The sequence below is a fragment of the Macrotis lagotis genome, chromosome 8, assembly GCF_037893015.1.
Source record: "Macrotis lagotis isolate mMagLag1 chromosome 8, bilby.v1.9.chrom.fasta, whole genome shotgun sequence".
Lineage (NCBI taxonomy): Eukaryota > Metazoa > Chordata > Mammalia > Peramelemorphia > Peramelidae > Macrotis > Macrotis lagotis.
The window spans coordinates 21,362,159-21,384,015 of record NC_133665.1 but is presented as its reverse complement, the minus strand read 5'-3'; the positions used below and the strand labels follow the sequence as shown (position 1 = coordinate 21,384,015).

At 34.5% G+C, this 21,857-nt stretch overlaps 1 protein-coding gene and 1 pseudogene across 2 annotated transcripts in view; both read right to left on the bottom strand.

The window, feature by feature from the left end:
* Positions 1 to 21,857, bottom strand: part of SVEP1 (sushi, von Willebrand factor type A, EGF and pentraxin domain containing 1) — a 355,068-nt gene that overhangs the window by 131,227 nt on the left and 201,984 nt on the right. The window contains exons 15-21 of one of the 2 annotated variants that reach the window (XM_074196496.1): positions 20,773 to 20,961; positions 20,033 to 20,266; positions 14,662 to 14,823; positions 11,795 to 11,956; positions 8,304 to 8,465; positions 5,390 to 5,481; positions 4,263 to 4,359 (exon numbers count right to left, since the gene is read on the bottom strand). In XM_074196496.1, the coding sequence (XP_074052597.1) occupies positions 4,263 to 4,359; positions 5,390 to 5,481; positions 8,304 to 8,465; positions 11,795 to 11,956; positions 14,662 to 14,823; positions 20,033 to 20,266; positions 20,773 to 20,961 (1,098 nt within the window). The remainder of the gene's footprint in view (positions 1 to 4,262; positions 4,360 to 5,389; positions 5,482 to 8,303; positions 8,466 to 11,794; positions 11,957 to 14,661; positions 14,824 to 20,032; positions 20,267 to 20,772; positions 20,962 to 21,857) is intronic. The other variant, XM_074196498.1, reaches the window with a different exon arrangement.
* Positions 1,598 to 4,256, bottom strand: LOC141495312 (N-alpha-acetyltransferase 50 pseudogene; annotated as a pseudogene).

The following is a 21,857-nucleotide window of genomic DNA, read 5'->3' as shown; positions in this document are numbered from 1 at the left end:
CCAACCTTTCTGGAGAGAAATTTGGAACTATGCCCAAAGGGCAACAAAAATGAGCATACCCTTTGACCTAGCAATACCACTACTGGGTCTATACCCTAAAGAGATCATGAAAAAGGGTAAAAAGATCACTTGTACAAAAAATATTTATAGCAGCCCTATTTGTGGTGGCAAAGAATTGGAAATCAAGTAAATGTCCTTCAATTGGGGAATGACTTAGCAAACTGTGGTATATGTATGACATGTAACACTATTGTTCTATTAGAAACCAGGAGGGAAGGGATTTCAGGGAAGCCTGGAGTTGATGCTGAGTGAAATGAGCAGAACCAGAAAAACACTGTATACCCTAACAGCAACATGGGGATGATGTGCAACCTTGAAGAACTTGCTCATTCCATCAGTGCAACAATCAGGAACAATTTTTGGGCTGCCTGCAAAGGAGAGTGCCATCTGTACCCAGATAAGGAGCTGTGGAGTTTGAACAAAGTTCAAGGACTAATCCCTTTAATTTAGGGGAAAAAACAGATATCTTATTGTAGGGTCTTGTTTTTTCTTAGACTTTTTGTCTTTTCCTTAAGGATATGATTTTTCTTTCATCACACTCAATTTTGGATTAATGTACAACATGGGAACAAAGTAAAGACTGTGGGGGGGGAGAAGTAAGATTGAGGGGAAATTGTAAAACTCAAATAATATCTTTAATAAAAATAAATTAAAGAAAAAGAAAAAAAAGAATTCCAAAAGCAGACAAGGTGTTTGCAGAAAATAGGAGGAAAGTAAGCCACACTAAACCTTTCAGTCAATTAAGGAATTCAGTACTAGCTGGTATGTAAGGACTTCATTAGCATTTTTCCAACCTACAGACACCAAAAATCATTAATGCCAGCCACTAGTAACAATCAATGACAGGTAGGATAAGCCTGCAGTCCACTCATCAGCAAAAACAGAGAAGCTTAACTCAAAAATACTGAGACCAAGTGACATAACACTTTTCAACCCCTTTCAAGGATTGGGGGAAATATTTGCTTTGAAAAAAAATTAAGCTTAATATTTCTTACAGGGTTATCAATGCTCCAAAACCCTGAGAAATATCTCAGAAGGGTTGAAAGGTGGAGTGCAAGACAATGTTTCAGGTGATTAAGTTTCCCACAGATTTTCTTTTAAAATCTCAAACACCACAAACACACAAATCTTGTCTGTGAATTACAGGACAAGATATTGCTATTTTTGAGGGGTGGGGAAGAGAAAAGAGAAATACACAAATATTTGTTAATTATCTGCCCTTCAATGTGAAAGCAGGACATAAAAATCACTCAAAAGTAAATCTGAAATTAAGATGTCCAATTTTTTTAGGACCACCTGTCCCCTCCAACTGTAAAACAAAAGAGATAAGACACCTCTTCCTCCCTTTACCCACCCCACCCCTCACAAAAAAAGCCTACAAAAAACAAAAAACCCAAAACCCCAAACAAAAAAACCCAAACATGATTAATTTTACAGTCTTTGGAAGAAGTATTAAAATTTTGGAGGGAAAGGAACAAAGGAGAGAAGAGAAATAAGGTTAAGGGGGAAAAAAGCAAAAAGGGGGAGGGAAGAGAAATCAAAAGGCATCTTTTTTATTTGGTGACAAGCAAGTGCAAGAAAGTTCATTCCTAATTTGTTCAATTGTCGGTCTTTTGCACATCTGCATTCTGGCCAAGAGAAGGAACTTTGAGGTTTTTCTGTAGCACATGAGCATCCGCTGGCTCTATCCTGTTATAATAGTTCTTCTTCGTCTCAATGATCTCAAATCCAAATTTCCTGTAGAAGTCAATTGCTGACTCATTGCTGATCTGGACATGCAGATAGATGTTGTCAAAAGTGCCATCTTTTTCATAGATGTTTAAGACATGATTCAACATTTTAGTTCCTATTCCTAGCCTTCGGTAAAGTGCCAGACATCCTAGTGTCATGATGTAAAGTCTCTTCTGATTCTGTGAATGATCCACCCTACAGCATACTGCACCCACTGCAATATCATTGAAATAAGCAAGTTTTGCTAGTTCGCCAACCTCCAGCACATACTTGTAGAACTTGTCATTGTAGCTGACTGGAAAGATGACCTGGTTTAACTTCTTCAACTGCTTAATGTTGTGTGGTGTCACGTCTCCCAGCTCGATCCGGCTTCCTTTCATCTTCCCCGCCTGCCGTGGCAGTCTTTACCGCCGATCCCGCCGCCGCCGCGCCCCGGACCCGGGAGCGACCCTACTCCGCACGCCGGCCTCCGCCTCCTCAGCCGTCGCGGGGCGGCTCGCAGCGCTCCAGCCCTCCTGCCCGCCCGCCAGCAGAGACCCGTCGCTACGCTGCCGTCAAGAATGATTTTTTAAAAACCAGCCCAAAATACAAATGCAACCTTTTGGTATAAACATAACCAAAGGTGCCATACCTTTGCAAGATGCCAGTCCTTTTTGTGACTTCATAGATATGTACTATGAGCACTTGAGGACTGGTTTGATCAGTGTCACCTAGGAAATGACTTCAGAAGTTGGGTTTGAATCTAGTTTTCTCTGGATTCCAAGCCCAGCACCCTATTCACACTACATCATGTTGTCTCTTTAAAATTTATGAAAATAAAGAGAAAATACATTCTATCTAAATATAACACAAACACATATAGTTGTTCTCAATGATGATCCTTACTTTGGTTTTTAAATAATTTATCATAAATTTAATAGTAAAAAAATCGCATAGTGAATTAAACTTACTTGTAATTATTTAAATAAATCAATTTTAATGCATAATATGTCAGATTTGTCCTTCATTTTGAAGAAGACTACAACATCAGGGAGATAATGCCATGACAAGCATGTGAATTGGATTAGAGTGAGAGGGTGCTGTGCTTAGTCACCAGCCTCACTTTCTTCTCCAAAGGCTTCTCAATTACTTCCTCTTTCTCCAGCAGGATTCTTTATTCACCCCCCCCCCCTTTTTTATGGTCTAGATTCCCTTCTTTGCTTTGAAAGAATTCTCATAGGTCTCTCCATACATTTTGCTGTTCCTTAGGCTTACTGATCTTAATTGCATTACATCACCCCATTACATTAATGTACAACTATTTATTTAACCACTTCCCTATTATTTGACATATAGGTTTATCTCCCTTTTTTGCAATATAATCTTAATATTAAAATTTTTGACTAGATATATATCTTTAAATAACACTCTCATATTCCCAACAATAGTATTCTTAAAGCAAACACTATTTTTGTAAGTCTTAATATTTACTGTCAGATGACTTTCCAAAAATATTCTAATAATTTGCAATTCGACTAGCAAAACATTAGTGTGACCCTGTTCCTCTACAGCACAGCCATCACTAAGCTTCATTATTTTTGCTAAGATGGTAGGAATGGAATTGGTACCTCGAAGTTGTTTGCATTTGTATCTCTGATTATTAGTGATAATATTTCAAATGATTATTAATAATATTTTCCCTGCTTCTTTTTTTTAGACTAACCTGTGAATTCTTTGGTGTAGGAAACCCTCAGCAAGGAGGCACCCTCTACCAATGCATATAAGCACCTACTCAACTTATAATGAAGGAGATTTTCCTGGGACATGATAGATTTAATGACTTGCCCATAGTCTCACAGCCAGTATGTGCCATAAACAGGACTTGACATAAGGTCTCTATAACTTGATCTACTATGCCACATTAGCTCTCTAATTCTTTTTCTCTAAATATTTGTTCTGAACCTTTAACTATCCATTAGAGACTGTGATTTGCTATGTGCTATATATTCCTTATATATTTCCAATGTCAACTTTTTATTTATAATATTTATAAATATTTTCAAAGCATTCTTTTTATTTTGCTTTAATCATAATCATGTAATTATGACTACATATTCATATACACATATATGTATAAGTACATTTTGTTTTGTTGATGTTCTGCTTTAGCTAAATTGTTTTAATAGTCTTTAATAAATTAAGCATGTGTGGATTTGGTCAGTATTAAAACTTGGCCTTAGACTTAGCCTGACAATTGGGAGACAAAAAGATTCAACTTGAATTATAAATAAGATTTGATTCCTTTATATGCCCTCTCTCCAATATGAAATCACCTCCTTCTGATTTTGGTCCATCAGATTGGAATGTCTGTGTGTTTTCTAAAATAATTCCTTACCATTTCCATTATGCTTAACTTATCTGTGTTTTTATGATATCTCATGCTATAGGCAACATTTTCATATTACCTCAAATGATATGAAATTTAAATTTACCTGTAAATCCAGGCAGGCAGATACAAACATATCCCCGTCCTACTTGTTGGCAGGTTCCACTATTATGGCATGGATTTAGAAAACATTCATGGAAAACCTGTCCATAACAGAAGTGAGATGTAAGTAATGCCATGTTCACAAACAAAACTATCACCAGGTGACCTATTATGAACCATAGTCATTTTACTTTTGAGATACCTGGCTGATTGTTACAGACTTTAGCAGCTCTCACTTGAATATCTTGGACCCTTTATAAAAATAAATGGACTTCACTGAAATGTTTCCCAAACCTTGATTTGGGAATAGTGATCTAGTGTATATGCATTAGGCTGAATGGCAGGAAGGCTATAGGATATTGGTAAGATATAGGGTTACCACATTTTGGTAGGAAGTCCCTGGAGAGTTGGAGAGCAAACTACCATAATATATTATTCTGCTATTTCTCCAAGGAGGAATATTGTTTTTTGACCTAGCAATATTAAAGGCCAAGGAATTGATAGGGCCAATTTTGGTTAATTCAGTTTGGTTAGTAAAAGTATCAAAATAAATGCTCATTATTACTGATCAGTGAAGAAACGATTTAGGATAGCATGAGTAATTTAGGATAATGTGAAGGATTATGCTTCTGGTACTTTCTTATATCACACTTAGAAGTATTTTTGCTTGGAAAAAAAGATGAATTTTCTCGTGAAAGGTGAATAAATCTTCTTACCTATTAGTAAGAGTTTCTGATTACTTCAAAATCTTCTACACTTAAATGTTCCATATTTAGAATGAATTAAAAAGCACTCCTTTATACACTTACATAAAATCTGTCATCTATAATCATAGCAACATTAAAAAACAGAAACAATATCATCAAATGTACCTTTGGAATCATTAGAAAAAATCTACACATTTCTTTTCTTTAACAAGATGATACTGAACTGGCATCTTTTGGGCAAACCCAATGATTCAGCTATATGTTCCCATCTTTTCTAATTAATGAAAATAACACCTCAGGCAGTTTTTCCTCTTTTTTCAGGGGGGACATAATTGAATCAAAATTAATATCAGACATATAACAGGAGCAAAATCATTTCTTTTTCTATCAGTAGAGCTAATAATACACCAGGTAGTAGTCTTGCCTGACTGCTGACTTCATACTTCTTGGTGATATGTCCAGGAGAGACTGACAACATGATACTTTCCTCTGCTGCTGAAAAAGTTGAACTAAAACCTAGGAAGAATGTACAGGAAAACAGTTTATTTTATACAATTCAGGGAAAACACACTAACATTAAGTTTTCTTAATCTCTGATTGGGTGTTGTTGTTCATAAAACTTAGAAGGAAGTCTCTCTCTCTCTCTCTCCATATACATACATACATATATATATATATATATATATATATATATATATATATATATATATATATATGCAGGAAAAATTCTTAAATGGACAGATAAAAATTTGAAATGGAAATGAAAAAATAAGGAAATGGAAATTAGAAGATGTTTCAATAGATATGTCCATATAACCCTACATTAAAGTACTAGCACAATGCCTTGTGTCACAGAAGTGACTCTGGGATCTAGATAGCTCTCACAATGAAGTGAAAATGCTATCATTCTCTAAAAACTTCAAGTATGAGCTGAATAATGGGTTGAATGTTTATTTTGCCAGGACAAGCCCAGGAAAATTTTAAGAGATATCACCAGGAGGCTTGTGACCAGTCAGCAACAGCTAGAATTGCCCTTTATATTTGAGCATAATTTCATTCACCCATTCATTCATTCATTCTTATAGATTCTAGTGCCTAGTACAAAGCACTCCTTCTCTAGGCATGAGGGTCTAGGAATGAGACTAGTCAGCACAATTTAAATAGACAACTTCAATTGACTCTGAAACATACTTGTCACCATCACTAACTCCTCCAGACAGTATGTAGGCACTATAGACTAGCAGGGACCTTGACTTCAGAACAATGGAGACAACTGCCAATGCTTCTACTGGATAAAAAGGAAAAAGAATAAGACCTTAACATTGTGGTGCTGTGGTTTCACCTTTCTTTCTATCCCTAAATGACTTCTCTGACTATGTAGTTTATACCAAAAGTCTTAGAGCATTTTTAAGTTTTAAAAACTTCAGAAGTCTAAATGCTACAAAATTTTTTAAATACCCAACATTAGAAATATTAATTTTTTTAATTTAAAAATAATTGTCTTATTAAAATTCAGCAGGGTCATTGCCTCATGCCCTACATTTATCACTGTTGGAACTTTCTCTCAAAACTTTCATCATCTGATGAAAAGGACTGCATTTGTAATTCCAAACTTAAGATCATCCAAAGAATGAAGTTTTGATGCATCAATGAAGGCTTTGATATGATTCCACCAGAAAAAAATCTAATAGAGATAGACCAGGTGAATGAAATATCTAAGCATCTGAGTGGTTCTGTGGATGGTATAACTGGATCAGGTGTCAGAAAAACTTGGATTCAAATTCACTTTCAGATTCAATATTAGTTATGTTACCCTGGGCAATTCACTTAATCTCTGTTGGTCTCAGTTTCCTTAATTATAAAATGGAGATTAAAATAGCACCTATTGTTGTAAGAATCAAATGAGATAATATTTGAAGAGCTATTAGAACAGTGCCTGGCACATAAATAGGTGTTATATATATTTTAATTTTGCCCTGCCTCCCTTTCTTCCCCAAACAAGAGGAGCTCCATCTTGAATTCATTCATCTAAGAGCATCATCCATTTAATTAAATTTAAATTAAAAATTATTCAAAATTTCTGAACCAAATATTGAAATGATTAAATTATGTTTTCTCTAAGTTTATTGTATTTGTGCTTCTGAAGTTATTAAAGCTCAAAAGTGCACTAAGACTTTTGGGACAGTATATGCCAGACACTGACTCTTTATTCTTTATTTAATCATTGCTATGAGACCACCTGATATAGAATACCAGATCCATTCCTACTCCCAGGCTTACTTAAATATCTGTACAGGAAAGAGAATTGGATTTGGAGTAACAGAATTTGAGTTCACATCCTAGTATTGCTACATCATCTAAGTCATAGGCTGATTCAAAATGATTTGCCTTCATTGGACAGCTAGGTGGTGCAGTGAGAAAGACTTATCTTTTTGAGTTTAAATCTGGCCTCAGATATTCACAACTGAACAAAAATGAATTAAATATATGCTTTTGTGTAGTAATCACACACTTCCACAGTCTGACTCTAAACTCCCCTATTTTCCTCAACTTTCTTCAATGAAGGCTTATGCTCCAGCTAAACCAGAACTTTCCTAAATTTTTCTCCTATTTCCTACCTCCATGCTTTTATATATGCCATTTTCTAAAGTTGGAAGATCCTCCTTTCTCTAGTTCAACTATCAAAATCCTAATAAAAGGTCTATTTTAAATATATCTTTCTCCCTATTTCCTCCAAAGCAGAAGGGAGCTCTCCCTCTCTCCTCTGAACTTTCATAGTGCCTTTTTTCTCTCATCATAGTCCTATTTTGTGTTATATTTAATTAAACATGGTTAACATGTTCAAGATGTTAAGCTTCAGTGTGAATGGGAACTATGTCTTGCCCATACATTTCTTCTTTAGAGTCCAGACTGAAGATTGAATCCAGCAAATATTTAAGTGTTTGTTGAATTTAAGTGAATTAAAGAATCTTCTGAATTACATAAATAAGTCTAGCTACCCAAACCATCTACAGAATCTTACTTCTAGAGTTTTAGAGTTTCCACATTAATCAAATTTCAGGTATGATTTAAAAATTCAAATACAGTACATTTTGAATCTCCCCTCTTCCCATCCCTCAGCAGAAGTTGTTCATTTATTTCTTTATATTCTGTTTTAATAAAGTGACTGGAATACAAGAAGTATATAAGAAATACTTATTGATTCATTCTAATAAAGAGAAGTATACAGAGTAAGGACAATCATATTCATAGCTAAGCAGTTCCTATGAGAGTGAGAGCCTAGCCATAGTTTATAGGTATACCCAATATACTTCTCTTAAACAATGTTATCAGCTTACTTGAACAATCAGTGATGGATCTTGCCCCAGTGATTGTTGTTGTTCCATAAAAAGGACAAGAAAGGCAGAAGGACTTTCCTGGATTGGGTTGATAATAGTCTCTGGGACATGGATAACATGGCTTGATGCCAGATCTGGAAAATTCTCCTACTGGACAAGGCACTGTAAAAGGGAGGAAAAATAAGCTCAAACAAAGGAAGACATTTCCTAAATACTAACAAAAATTCATGACAGTATCTTAAGTAGTCAGCCACTATCTATTTTAGCAGATTAAGTCTTCTCTTGGTAGAAGCTTTTCTTTGAATCCCTCAAATCTAGCTTAAAGGTGCATTATATTCCACAGGGAGAAGAATATCATATACCCATTTTTTATGTTAAAAAGACTACAGAAAAAGAATGAATACTGCATATGTCTCTTCTGAGATGAATTAAGTGGAAATGAAGTCATATTATCAGAGAAATTCCCCAAACCCAGAATTACTGAATGCTTCAATTATATTAAATGTTTATGACTACTCCCCTCCCCTCTACCACTAAAGAACAGGTATTTCTAAATGGTGTCAAGTACTTGAAGTTTACTTTAATTGGAAATTCAAATATTTTCTATACAAATTAATTTAAAATGTCTTTATAGAATGAGAAAAGGACATGACTTTGGGATAATGATTTCTGTCTCTTCCAGGGAAAAGAAAATGGGTCTCTTCTATTTGTACATTTTCCATTTGAAGAGAGGAGCTCTGTTTTTCATCCTTGAATGTTCATTCCTTAAAGTCAGAAAGACCTGAAGATGACCCCATCCAATGGACTACTGATCTATTTACAGAGACAAGTTTCTTGTGAAACTAATTCATTCATTCGTATTGACAATATAAATAAATACAGTGGCCAGGTGCTCCCATCACTCACACCGATAATCAAATAAAGTGATGGCATTATGACTCTTGATAACACCCAGTTATTTAGTTCAACCAAGGCCTACAAAAGAGAATTTCATGAGAAACCTTTATGTACTAGAGAAGGAAAATCCTATTTAGTAATAGAATATGCTTTTAAGCTCATTCAATGACTTTTCTTAATTCTTCACACCAGGCAATGAATGCTTACTATCTCGAGAAGTCATAGAACTAAACTAGGCTTTTTGAATTATAGATTATAATTGTTTTCTAACTTTAAGGAGTTTTTTGTTTAAATCAGTCAATTGTATTATATCATCCTTTGTTTCCTTTCCTAAGAAGTAATTTTCCTAATACACAGCTCTGATCATATATTCATTTTCAAAAATTTCAAAGGATTCTTGTTCCACTAAATAAAGTCCATGCTCTGGCATTTAAGACCTTTTACATTACAATGTGTCACTTAATGTTAAATTAGATGCTATTGAGGTAAACTTTAATTGGAAATTCAAATATCCTTTGTTCAAATTTTGTAATTTTAAATGTATATATATATATGTATGCATGTATAATGAGAAAAGGAAATGACTTTTGAAAACAGTTTTGAAATTAGACCCCATTGTCTAGACTGCCAAAACCTATATACAAGCCTTCACTCATAATATTATCTGGGTTTGGGATATCTTACTACTCCCACAGTCTCTATTGTATTACTAATTATTCTGCAAGGATTTACTCAAAAGTCAACTACTCCATTAAGACTTTTTTCATAACCCTGGCTAGAAATTCTTTCCCCTTCCTCTGATTTTCTATTTTATATATATTTGGAGCAGTTGAGTGGCACTTTAGATAGAGTGTCTGGGTCTGAAGTCAGGAAGACTCATCTTTCCCAGTTCAAATCTGGTCTCAGAAATGTAATAATTATGTGACCCTGGGTAAGTCACTTGACCCTTTTGCTTCAGTTCCTCATCTTTAAAATGAGCTAGAGAAGAAAATGGCAAACCACTCCATTATCTTTGCCAAGAAAACACCAAATGGAGTCATGAAGAGTCAGACAACTGAAACCTCTGAACAACAACAAAATTATATATACTTAGCATGTTATTTATTATTTTTGCATATATCTCATATCACCCTTACCCCTACTAAGCTATAAAATTATTTAGGGCATGATTTATACCTTAATAATAACCTTTTAATAATCTTTATAGTGTCTAGCATGGTGCTTAGAAAAAGGAGAGAAAGAGAGAGAGAGAAAGAGAGAGAGAGAGAGAGAGAGAGAGAGAGAGAGAGAGAGAGAGAGAGAGAGAATGGGAATACATACAAATGTTTGTTATTGTGCTACTTTGGATAAATTTGATGTAAAGGAAAACAGGGAATATATCTTACTCATTGTCCTCCTTCATGCTTTGTACAGGCATTATTTAATTATATGTTGAATTCATTTGACTATAGTGTTGGTATAATTGGCATATAAGGCCATCATCCTTTTAAAATTTTTAGTTAACAAAATTTATGCAATTTCAGAGAAGTCAGAGACACTCAAAATTCCAAGTTTTTGTATTTCAGGTCTGGGAAGAGCCTAGGGGGTCTTTCTGCCAATGCAAATGAATATCCTAAAACAGAGGGAGCAAGTCATATGTGTGCCAAACCATAGCAACCTTGGGGAAGCATTAGGTTGAACAAATGTTCAACTCATTGCCTTTCTGATTCATTTAAATCATCATGTTATAAGGCATGGATCTCATCACTCATAGAATTTAAAGTTGGAAGGTACCCAGGAGACTACCACACTCAATGGTTTGTTTTGACAGATGGGGAAAATGAGACTCAGAAGGCAAAATGATTTGTTAAAGGTTACATGACTAGTCAGTGGCAGAACCAGGACTAGCAGCAGGTCTTCTGGAGCCTAGTCCAGGGCTCTTTACTCCTACTTGCTATAAAATTACAGGGTATTTTTCCCACTTAGAAATTCTCCAGTGATTATAAACTCCCCTAGAGTAGTGACTAAATCTCCTAAAAGTCATCTGCTAGGTACTAAAAATGATTATTGATTGAATTTGACAACTAGAATGTTCTTCATGAGCAAGAGTTATGAAGATGAGAATTATATCTTTACTGGCTGAGATGCACAATCTGCACAATTTATTCATGATTACAGTTTTGACTATAACATCCCTTCTCTATTTCCCCTTTCTCCATCCTGCTTATCAGTACAATATAGAGTAAAAACAGTTTTCGAAACCTCTTGGGAAAAAAAATAACAGGATATTCTATTTTCTAAATAAAAGTCGTATTGTTAGAACCAAGTAATACAATTAGGCTTCCTTTTGAGGAAGAACATCTATCTGAAAACCTCTAAGTCAGTTTGGCTAAAGATAAAGGAAAAGGAAAAAATAAAGGAATGCTCAGTATTGGTTTTAATTGCGACTGCCTCTAAAATATATCCATTTGACTTCTATTTTCTCAAATTTCTACAAGCTTTGAAAAAAGGTATAAAAAAAACTTTAAATATTGAGCTTTGGAAATTCTCCTCTTCTCTACACAGAGAACGTACAACATATGTAGCTGTATTTCAGGATTTGAATTTTTGCTAACCTCCACAAGCAGATATATCCACAGCTCCTCTTTTCACAGTTGAAGTGTTTTCTGGACAAGAGAGGCAATTCCTGGAACCGAATGCTGGCTGATAGGTGCCCAGAGGACATGATTCACAAGTTTCTAGACCATTTGGTGAGTATGTGCCTTGCTTGCACTGAGCTAAAACATAAAATTATGCATAAGCAGTCATTAAGAGATTTAATTTTCAAAGGCAATCACTGTATGGAACACATTTGTTCCCAGTATAACTTAGGGAGCAGGAAAGAAATGAACAATTATTCTAACAAAGTCATGAAAAGATACATTAATGTCTTCTAGCCTCTAATGTGCAACATTATAACTAGAAGAAGCTGAAGAAGAGTGATATGTAGTTCAGGCTGAGTGTCAGGTTATCATGCTCCATGTGCACATTGCTTTCCCTCAACAGACCATATCTTTGAGAGTAGAGGACATTTAATTCTTGTGTTTGTATCTGCAGATCTAATACAATGCCTGAATCATAGTAGGTGCATTGTAATGACTAAATCAGGAATAAACAGCCAGTAATCTATTAAGCATCTACTATGTACCTAAGCACTGCAGATATTCTTCTATACTATATGATAAACTATTCTAAGTACTGAAGATGCAAAGTAAGACAAAAGACAGTCTCTGCTCTCACTATATCATATGATTCTCATAATAACTCTATGATTACATAGTGTATTTTATAAATAAGGAAAATGAGGTTAAAGAACTTGCCAAAGGACAAAACAGCTACCAAATTATAGATTCAGGACTCAAATTCAGCACTCTTAACTCTAAATTTAATGTCAATATAGTGTCATTTCTGTTCCTTCCCCCATCCCCCATCATTTCATAGCTCTCTCAAGGGAAATAACCAATTAAACCAACCAACTATAGAGTATATTCATTGCTTGGCTATCCTATATAAAATCAGACTGAACAACTTTCACACAGAACCACCCTTCCCCCAAACCCCATGTACACTTTGTCAATGTGAGCCTTGAAGGAATGAATATGAAAAAAAGAAAACTAAAAATCTTAAATTCAAAGAATTTTAGAACTACAAAAGATCTTATGAATTATCTAACTCATTTTACCCATTACGAACCTGAGGTCTATAGAGGTTAAATTTTTTGGCTTTGATCATGAAACTTGTTAGTGGTATAGGCAGGTCTAGCATCATATAGCCTATCACATCTAGAAGGGACTTCAGAAACCATCTGATCCCAACCTCCTTTTTTTTTTACAGATGAGCCTTAATCTTATCCAAAGTCACCCAGCTAATTAGTGCAAAGCCAGGACTAGAACCCAAGTTTCTTGACTTTGTCTGATATGTGATTCTCTCTTCTGTACCATCCTGGTTTCTAATCCACTGTTCTTTCCTTTTATTCTTCTTCCTAAGGTCATCTTAGTATAGTTAACATTTGGAGAGACCAAGTGACTTTAATGGTACCATAGTGGGGTGAAACCCCATATCTATATTTGCTAGGTTTGAAATGAGATATAAATTGTTTTAGTTGTCATTGTTTAGGTGTGTTTTCATTATGTTGTTCCTTGGGAAAAAATGATGTTCTCAGAATGCCTGCATACATTCATGTACTAGAATGTCTGTGAATATTTCTATACACTCTGTCATCAATAATGCTGTGGGAAAATATATTGAAGTTACTCAATAAACAACAATAAGCTATTTATTTCAGTAGCAAGGATACTATCCTACTATTTTTATGTTACTAAATCCAATCCAATTATGAAAGGGAGTGTGATATAATTGAAAGGATTTTGGATTTGAGTCAGTCAAATCCTGGCTTCAAATTCTGCCTCAGATTCTTTGCTCATTATGTTGTAGTAGAAAGAATATCAGGCTGGGAGACAAGAAATATGTATTTTAATTCTAGTTTTCCCTCTAACTTGTGGTGTGATTTTGGGCAAGTTGAACTCATCTCATTGGCTGTAAATTGGGTGATTGTACTAGATGACTCTGGAGGTCTCTTTTTAATGGTAGATCTAAGATTCTGTGACTATTTTTTGAACCATAGTTTAGTAAACTAAAAAAACAGAAATATTTTATTGTACTTATTTTTCAAGATTAATACAATGATCAAATTAAATTTTTCAAAATCTTTACACGTAACTTTACAGAATGTCTTGCAAATATTGTAACAACATCTACTCTTTTTCATAGCAAATATCAGAATATGTATTTCTGAAAAAAAAAGAAATTTTCTAAATGGCAGAAAAGAATTCTACCCCTTTCAAGCTGAATTTGGTGTAAGAAAATTCTAGCATATCACATTAATGCCACTGTCATTCAAATGTGGTTATAGTGGAATCTGATTTATAGTCTGTATAATTCTGGGGTTTTAAGAAATCCATATTTTTAATTAACAAAGATTAATGAACTGCTTTAAAGGGTAAGGATATACATGAGAGGGTTTATAAATAAAAAAAAACAAAAGGAACATTAAAATTCTAATATGGTTACTCTCAATATGTGACTCACCTTGCTTTTTAACAATTTGCTACATGTGAAAATTATCATTTCAAAAAAGGAAACTGTTTTGGTTCCTTTTAGTTAGAATTAAGGGCAACTATGTGGAACGGTACACAAGAGTGCCAGTTGGAATCAGGAAGAACTGAGTTCAAATTTGTACTCAGACACTATCTGTGATTCGGGGTAATGAACTTCACCCTATTTGTCTCAGTTCCTCATTTGTAAAATAAGTTGGAGAAGGAAATGGCAAACCACTCCAATATATCTAGCAAGAAAAACCTCAAATGGGTTCATGAAGAGTTGGATACACTGAATCAACTGAACAAGAACAAGCTGGAATGAGCTTAGTTTCTGGCATACTCACCTTTACATTCAGAGATGCTTCTTGAGTGGAGGTATTCAGTAGAACTACCAGCTGGGCAAAGTTTACACTCCACTTGCCCCTCCTCATCTTGATAGGATCCAATCCAGCAGCTTTCACAGACAGTGTGCTCAAGAGAATAATAGGTTCCTAAAGGGCAATTAACTATAGATGGACAAAGCAGAACAACTGAAGATTAATTGAAGAATTCAGCGAATTGCAAAAATAGAATATAAGATGAGTTTTTTTCATAATAAAAGTCAAACACAATTTCAGGCCCTATTGTTTGGGGGAGAAATTTTTACTGCTGGCCATTTTCTTATCAGCCTGACCTTAACTGCTCCAGGAAATAGTAGTCTTATCTGTCTCCAATTGTACACATCATTGTTATGCTGCTAAATATCAATACTCCAAACAAGGGCTGTACACAAAAAAGGATGACCTAAATGGTAGGGTGAACCAAATTATCCTATTGAAAGCATGGTAAGATGGATACTTGTTCCACCCCACAGATAGGTTTTTTTTTATTTTTTTTTTCTTTTGCAAGGCAAATGGGGTTAAGTGGCTTGCTTAAGGCCACACAGCTAGGTAATTATTAAATGTCTGAGACTGGATTTGAACTCAGGTACTCCTGACTCCAAGGCCAGTGCTTTATCCACTGCACCACCTAGCCACCCTCACCCCACAGATAAAGAGAAAACAGTGATTACTGAGGTCAATTTAAATTCCAGTGTCCCTTCCTCATCCCCAAATGTGTCTTCAGCTGTTATCTAAACCTTTCCTTACCTGATAAAAAATTGAAATTTTTCTGGAGATAAAATTTTAGGGTGTAAGACCCTGAGTTTCGAAACCTATGAACTTTTGCCTAAATTCCACTCCTAAGTTTCTGCCTGGTCATCTATCAGCCCATGCAATGGAGGAACCTCCCCGAGGACCTGCATTCAATTATAACATGCCACACTATCTCAAGACAACCAGCAGATGCTTAGAACTCCCCTATTGAACAATATATAAGGTCTTTCCTCACTTTACTCGGGGTTCCAGGATCCTAGCCCTGTCCTAGGACAGAACCCTAGCTCGGGCTAGTTTAATAAACCCTTGCTATTGCATCTCCATCATGTCGAGTGCCTCTGTTCCGTAATTGGGGACTTTTCTCGGACCTTAACAAGGGTATATTTATTCTGGACAGCTAGTTGGTTCACTAGTTAGAGTACCAGACCTGGAGTCAGGAAGACCTGAGTTCACATCTTACCTCAGACTTACTAGCAGTGTGACCCTGGACTACCTAGGCCAATCACTTAATCTTGCTTGCCTCAGCTTCCTCATTTGTAAAGTGAGTTAGGGAGGAAATGGCAATCACTCCAGTATTTTTGCTAATAAAATCCCTAATCGGGTCATGAAGAGTTGGACTTGACTGAAATGACTCAACATCTTTTCTGATGACTGATACAAGATTAAACATAGATACATTTCCAAAGGTAGACTGGTCTGGAAAAGCTGATTTATCCCTCCTCTTTGAGGATATTGTTTTCTTTGGCAGATGCCTTTGTAGTTCCCAGACTTAACCCCCTTCCCTTCTAGCCCCCTCCTCTCCCCTCCAGGGAAAATGACTCAAATTTGGATTCTTTTTCTTTTTCCTTTTCCTCTCTCCCACTTTAGGTTTTTGGATCTAGGGAGACCCAAGAGGGCTGAGATCAAAGTGAGCTGACTCTCAATGCCTGAAGAGAACTGAGAACCAAAATTTCTTTAGAATGTTTAAGACCTAGAGCTTAAAACCTTGAGGTCTTTGCCAAGATTACCCTGACCTTGATAGAAAGAATATGAGGCTCTCCAAGATAAAGGTTCAAACATCTTTTTGACTGTTGAACTTGCCAAATAATTTTAAATTATAAACAGTGACCATTAGCAAAACCAAACACAAATTTAAATAAACAAAACAAAACAAAATGATAGTGCATGAAACTCTAATTTATAAATCATCTACATTTTTTAAAAAGTGTGTATATGAACTAAGAAAAACATCCTGTTTGTTTCCACATCCTTGACTGATTTTTTTCTGTTCTAGATGTTTTGAAATTCTTTTAGGATTGTTGGGATCATTCCCATTTGCTACATAGTTATAGTTTATTTGCATGTTTGGATTCTTTTTCTTTACTCCACCTCATTTCACATATATTCTCATATTCATATTTTTCAATTTTTTCTTTCTTATATCATAGTAATATTACATTATGTTTGCAGTATATTCGACCATTCCCCAATCAATGGATTGGAACTCATTTTGTTTCCAATTTTTAACAGTTTTCCCTAACTGATTTTTTTAATTTGTTGCTGTTACATATTTAGGGTAGTAAAATGATTTTAATTAAAGGGTTTTCATGTTTTTATATTGTCATCATATATTTTAAAAATTATTGCTCAATTCAACAATAAATTAATGTGATTGGTTTTCTTCAAACATGCTGAATTTTATCATTTTTACTAAATATTTGATAAATTAATAAAAATAATGTAGATTCTCACAGTTATTTTAAGTTGTATATATCTGATTATTAAAAAAGTTTGAGTATTTTTTTCGAGGAATTATTGATTATTTATAGCTCTTGCTTGAACTGGTCATTCATCTTTCCTTTGACCACCAGTTCCCTGAAGAATTTAATCCTACTTTTATAAATTGGAGTCAATTCCTTATTGATATTAGATATTCCTGTTAGATATTATATCGGATTTCTATGAAACTTACTTGTGGAGAAGATTTCCATGATCCATTTCTTTTTTCTTTGTATTACTTTTGCTTTTGAAACCATTAATTCTTTTTGTACATAATCAAATCATCTAATGAATGTAGTTTGTTTACTTATTTAATTATACAACATTTTCTTTTCACAATTGTATTTTTTTAAAGATTTTTTTATAATTATTTATTTTCCTTTTAAGATCACTGACCCACTTGTAAGCGAGTCTAACTCATAGGTTTACTACCTCCTTTACAGCAGTCATTGGTCATGATCTTCTACCCCTGGAGAGGTTATAGGGGCAGGGGATTTGGCCATCTATATCTCTTGGTTAAATGTGGAGTCAATAGTTACAATCTTTCCAGTCAGATGGGAGATCACTGAGTGGTTCATTTTTTAAAATTTTTTGCAAGGCAAATGGGGTTAAGTGGCTAGCCCAAGGCCACACAGCTAGGTAATTATTGTCTGAGACCGGATTTGAACCCAGGTACTCCTGACTCCAAGGCCGGTGCTTTATCCACTACGCCACCTAGCCGCCCCAAAAAACTTCATATTCTTTTTAGGTTTTTTCCAAGGCAAATGCGGTTAAGTGGCTTGCCCAAGGCCACACAGCTAGGTCATTATTAAGTGTCTGAGATTCTTGACTCAAGGGCTGGTGCTTTATCCACTGCGCCACCTAGCCGCCCTGATCACTGAGTTTTATTGTGAAATAAGAACAGTAGGACATGAAATAAGGACATTTATTTCCATGACTTCCATATGTCAAACCTAAGGACCCTTGTTGAACTTTCTTTTATGCATCTCTCCCTTAATAAGAATTTGCAGTCTTTGAGAGTAGAGACCATCTCATTCTTCTATTTTTTTTATCTCTACCTAACACAGTGATTGACTCAGAGTGAACATTTGCTGAGATGCTTTTTAAAATTAATTTATTCAAGCTATTTAAAAATTAAATGTAAATTTTAAAAAGAAAGCTTAGATTTGGTGGGAAACTGATTTGTGGATCAGTATTTGTGAATATTTGTAAAATTTATCACATTTGAATTTGTTTCTGCCATCTCTTCTTTTTTGTACAATAATAATGTAGAATTCAAATAGGATTTTTTCATATAGAATGCTTTTTTTCTTGTTTACTTTTAAGATTATCTCATCATTGTGGTCTCAAAAATTAAAAATTAAAATTCTAAATAAGTTGATTTATGACTCTTACTGATGAAATCCTACAAATGTTGTCAATTTGCAAGTTTTCCTTCATTTTCAGTATTTCTGGGAATTTTCCTTTAGGTGTGATTCTCTTATGTTTTTCTTTGTTTTGGGGAAAACTTGCTTTCTTTAATCACTCCTTCAATTTCACCATTTTGTCTGTATCATTTTCCAGTTAAAGAACTTTCTAGAATTGTTTTCTTCTCTCCAGTGTTCTTTTTACCATTCTGTCCTTCAGTAGAGTAATTCTACATTTCATAGAATCAGTTGTGTTCTGTATAGATATATCTAAACTTTTTAAATTTCTTATCAGTATATCCTTAAATTCTTCAGTTCTTTGTAAGTTTTTCTTTTCCTTTTGATTTTTAAAATGCCACTTATCTTTCTGATTTCATCAACATTATTATGATCCATTTTAATTTTATCTTTCTAACTTTGTCCTGGTACTATTTTTGGTGTTAGCTAAGAGTATTTTTCTTTAGTAATTTTTTGCCTTGCTTCTCTTAATCTGTTTTTCCCCCATCTTCTATAACTTTGCTTTGCTTTTTCTCAATCCTTAGAATGAGTTTTAAATCTCCCCTTGAAGATTTGGGGTCATTCTGCTTCTTTTAAATGTTTCTATTACTGTTTTGTGGGAGATATTTTCCTTGGTTTCACATGACCATCTTTCTATCTGTCTGATAACTGATTTTTAGGAATCTATTGTTGAATATCTAGTGTGGAAATTTACAAGATGGTTAAAACATTATGTTTGATTAATATATAGAGCCTATATTAGATTGTTTCTATGGAGGGAGGGAAGAAAAATGTAAACTCAAAACTTTGCAGAAAAAATGATTGATGAAAACTACCATTGCATGTAGTTGGAAAAACAAACAAATAAAAATATTTAAATTAGAAAAACATCATGCAGGATGTACATAGAATTTAAGTCAACAAGCATGACTGGATAGGGTGATATAGGAAGATTATCTACAAATTATGACTATTGTGTGGAAAATAGGCTACAGTGCACACAGAGTTCTTTTGTTTTAGAATTGCTACTGAAAGTTGTCTTTCATTGTCTAAAAATGATAAACATGACTTGATTTTGTATCCTTAAGTGTACATTAATAAGAATAGTTACCTTATTCTGATTCTAAGTAGTGAAGTGGAAAGTTAGAGTCAGATGCCCTGAGTTCTCTGTTTTATCCCTAACAAAAGCCCTATTTTATTACTAACTCCTTCTGAGACATTTAGTAAATAAATCACTTCCGCTCTCTGGGACTCAGTTTCTTCATCTGTCTAATTATATGAGTTAGACTAGATTATAGCCAAGGATCTATCCAGTTCTAATTCCTATGGTCCAGTAATAGTCACAAAACTTTTTATGATGATGGAAAAACAAAGGCATTTTATAGATACTGGTTGATTTAGATGAAATGAAAATATCTTACCACACATCCGTCCTCTTAGTACTGAGCCTGGTCTGCAAAAAAGAAAGGCCTTTTCTGTTTCCAATGAATTGCTATCAGCTACAACCATTTCAGATGCAAGCTGAAAAGTATACATGGGTTCCTTATTGAGAGTCCTTTTGAGCCGGTTGGTAATTGTCTCTAAGGTCTTCAGGAGTCGCTGCTGGTTTTCCAATTCAAGAGTATCATTTCTCTGATCAGGTAAAGGTACACTTGCTGAAATAAGAAAGAAAATAAACAAAAAAACTACATACACCTGGTATTTTGTAAAAACTATAAGAATAGGTTTTCATTAAAAAGAAAATTTTTTTAAAATGCCAAAGAATTTGAACATGAGTAAAAAAACCAAATACCATGCACATGTTTAACATGAGTCTAAGAATGCACATCATTTCTTTGCATAATGGTAGTTTGCTCACACAAAACTCCCAGAAGTTTGTATAGAATTCTCTTATTAAAATATACAAAACTATTCCCAAATTTCTTTACTTTAAAAATGTGTCTGAGCTCATCAGGTCAAGGTGGGAAAAAAAGCATTTTACTTACATATAGCATTAAGGTATTGAAAAGGGGCCTTAGGAGATCAAGGGAAAAAATTCTAATTCCTAGTTCTAGTAGTTGTTTTATGTTTTTCCTTTTTTACTTGACAATAAAATGAATGACAAGGGAAGATCATCTGTGGGAATTTAAAGTGCAGTTTTTAAAAAGTACTTCTTTATTACCTGTAATGTTAAATATTAATTTAATTTTGTGATCAGATGTTGAGGTACTACGTTTTTCATGCCTTTTGATCCGAGAAGATTGAGTTTTATCAATTCTCACCACAGGCTTCTGAGGCTGCTCTTGAATGACATCCATGAAGTCTTCATAAGAATAATCTACTTTGTTGGCTGTGCCCCAACCACCAGGTCCTAGTCAGTTGATACAAAGAAAACATACAGGGACAGAGAGAGAAAAGCATTGACTGTAGAACTAGAAGACCTCTCACTCTTCACTGACACTTTCTAATTATGTTGTATGATCTTATACAAGTCATTTAATCCTCAGATTTAGATTTCTTCTCTGTAAATTGGGATCACTAAATACTTGGACACTGGGTGCTATGAGGATGAATTAAAACCATGGTTATAAAGATGCTTTTTGTAAATTGTAAAATGTTGTATAAATGTAAATCATTATCTTCATGAGTAATAAATACCAAACAAAAATTTCTGACTTTGGAAAATGTAACCCATTTTGGTTTTCATTGTTGTCTCTAGAGAAATAAACTAGCTGGGTGGCTAGATGGCACAGTGGATAAAGCACCCACCCTGGAGTCAGGAGTACCTGAGTTCAAATCTGACCTCAGAGAATAATTACCTTAGCTGTGTGGCCTTGGGCAAGCCACTTAACCCCATTTCTCTCGCAAAAAATAAAAAAAAACCTGATGGAGAAATAAACTAGCTTTTGTTCTGTCATAAAACAGGATTAAGCTCCTTGAGAGGAAGGACTATTTTACTTTTATCTTTATATCCCCACTTTATCCTCTTTAGCAAGAAATCTGGAACAAAAGGAATTATTAAATGATTGCTGATTTGATTTTAGCAGGAAAATTTCCTGTTATTTCCTTACAGCCTTAACCTTTTTTTTAAGTGATTGCCAACTAATTTGGCAAGATTTCCTCCCAGCTGCAATGACTGGCTCATGCAACAATCTATTCTCCTGAGGAGACAGAGGAGAGAGAGGAGAGGGAGAAGGAAAGAGGGAGAGATAGAATTGAAATAATAGAAGACTATATGTCTTGCTGCATAAAAAATTTAATAAAACT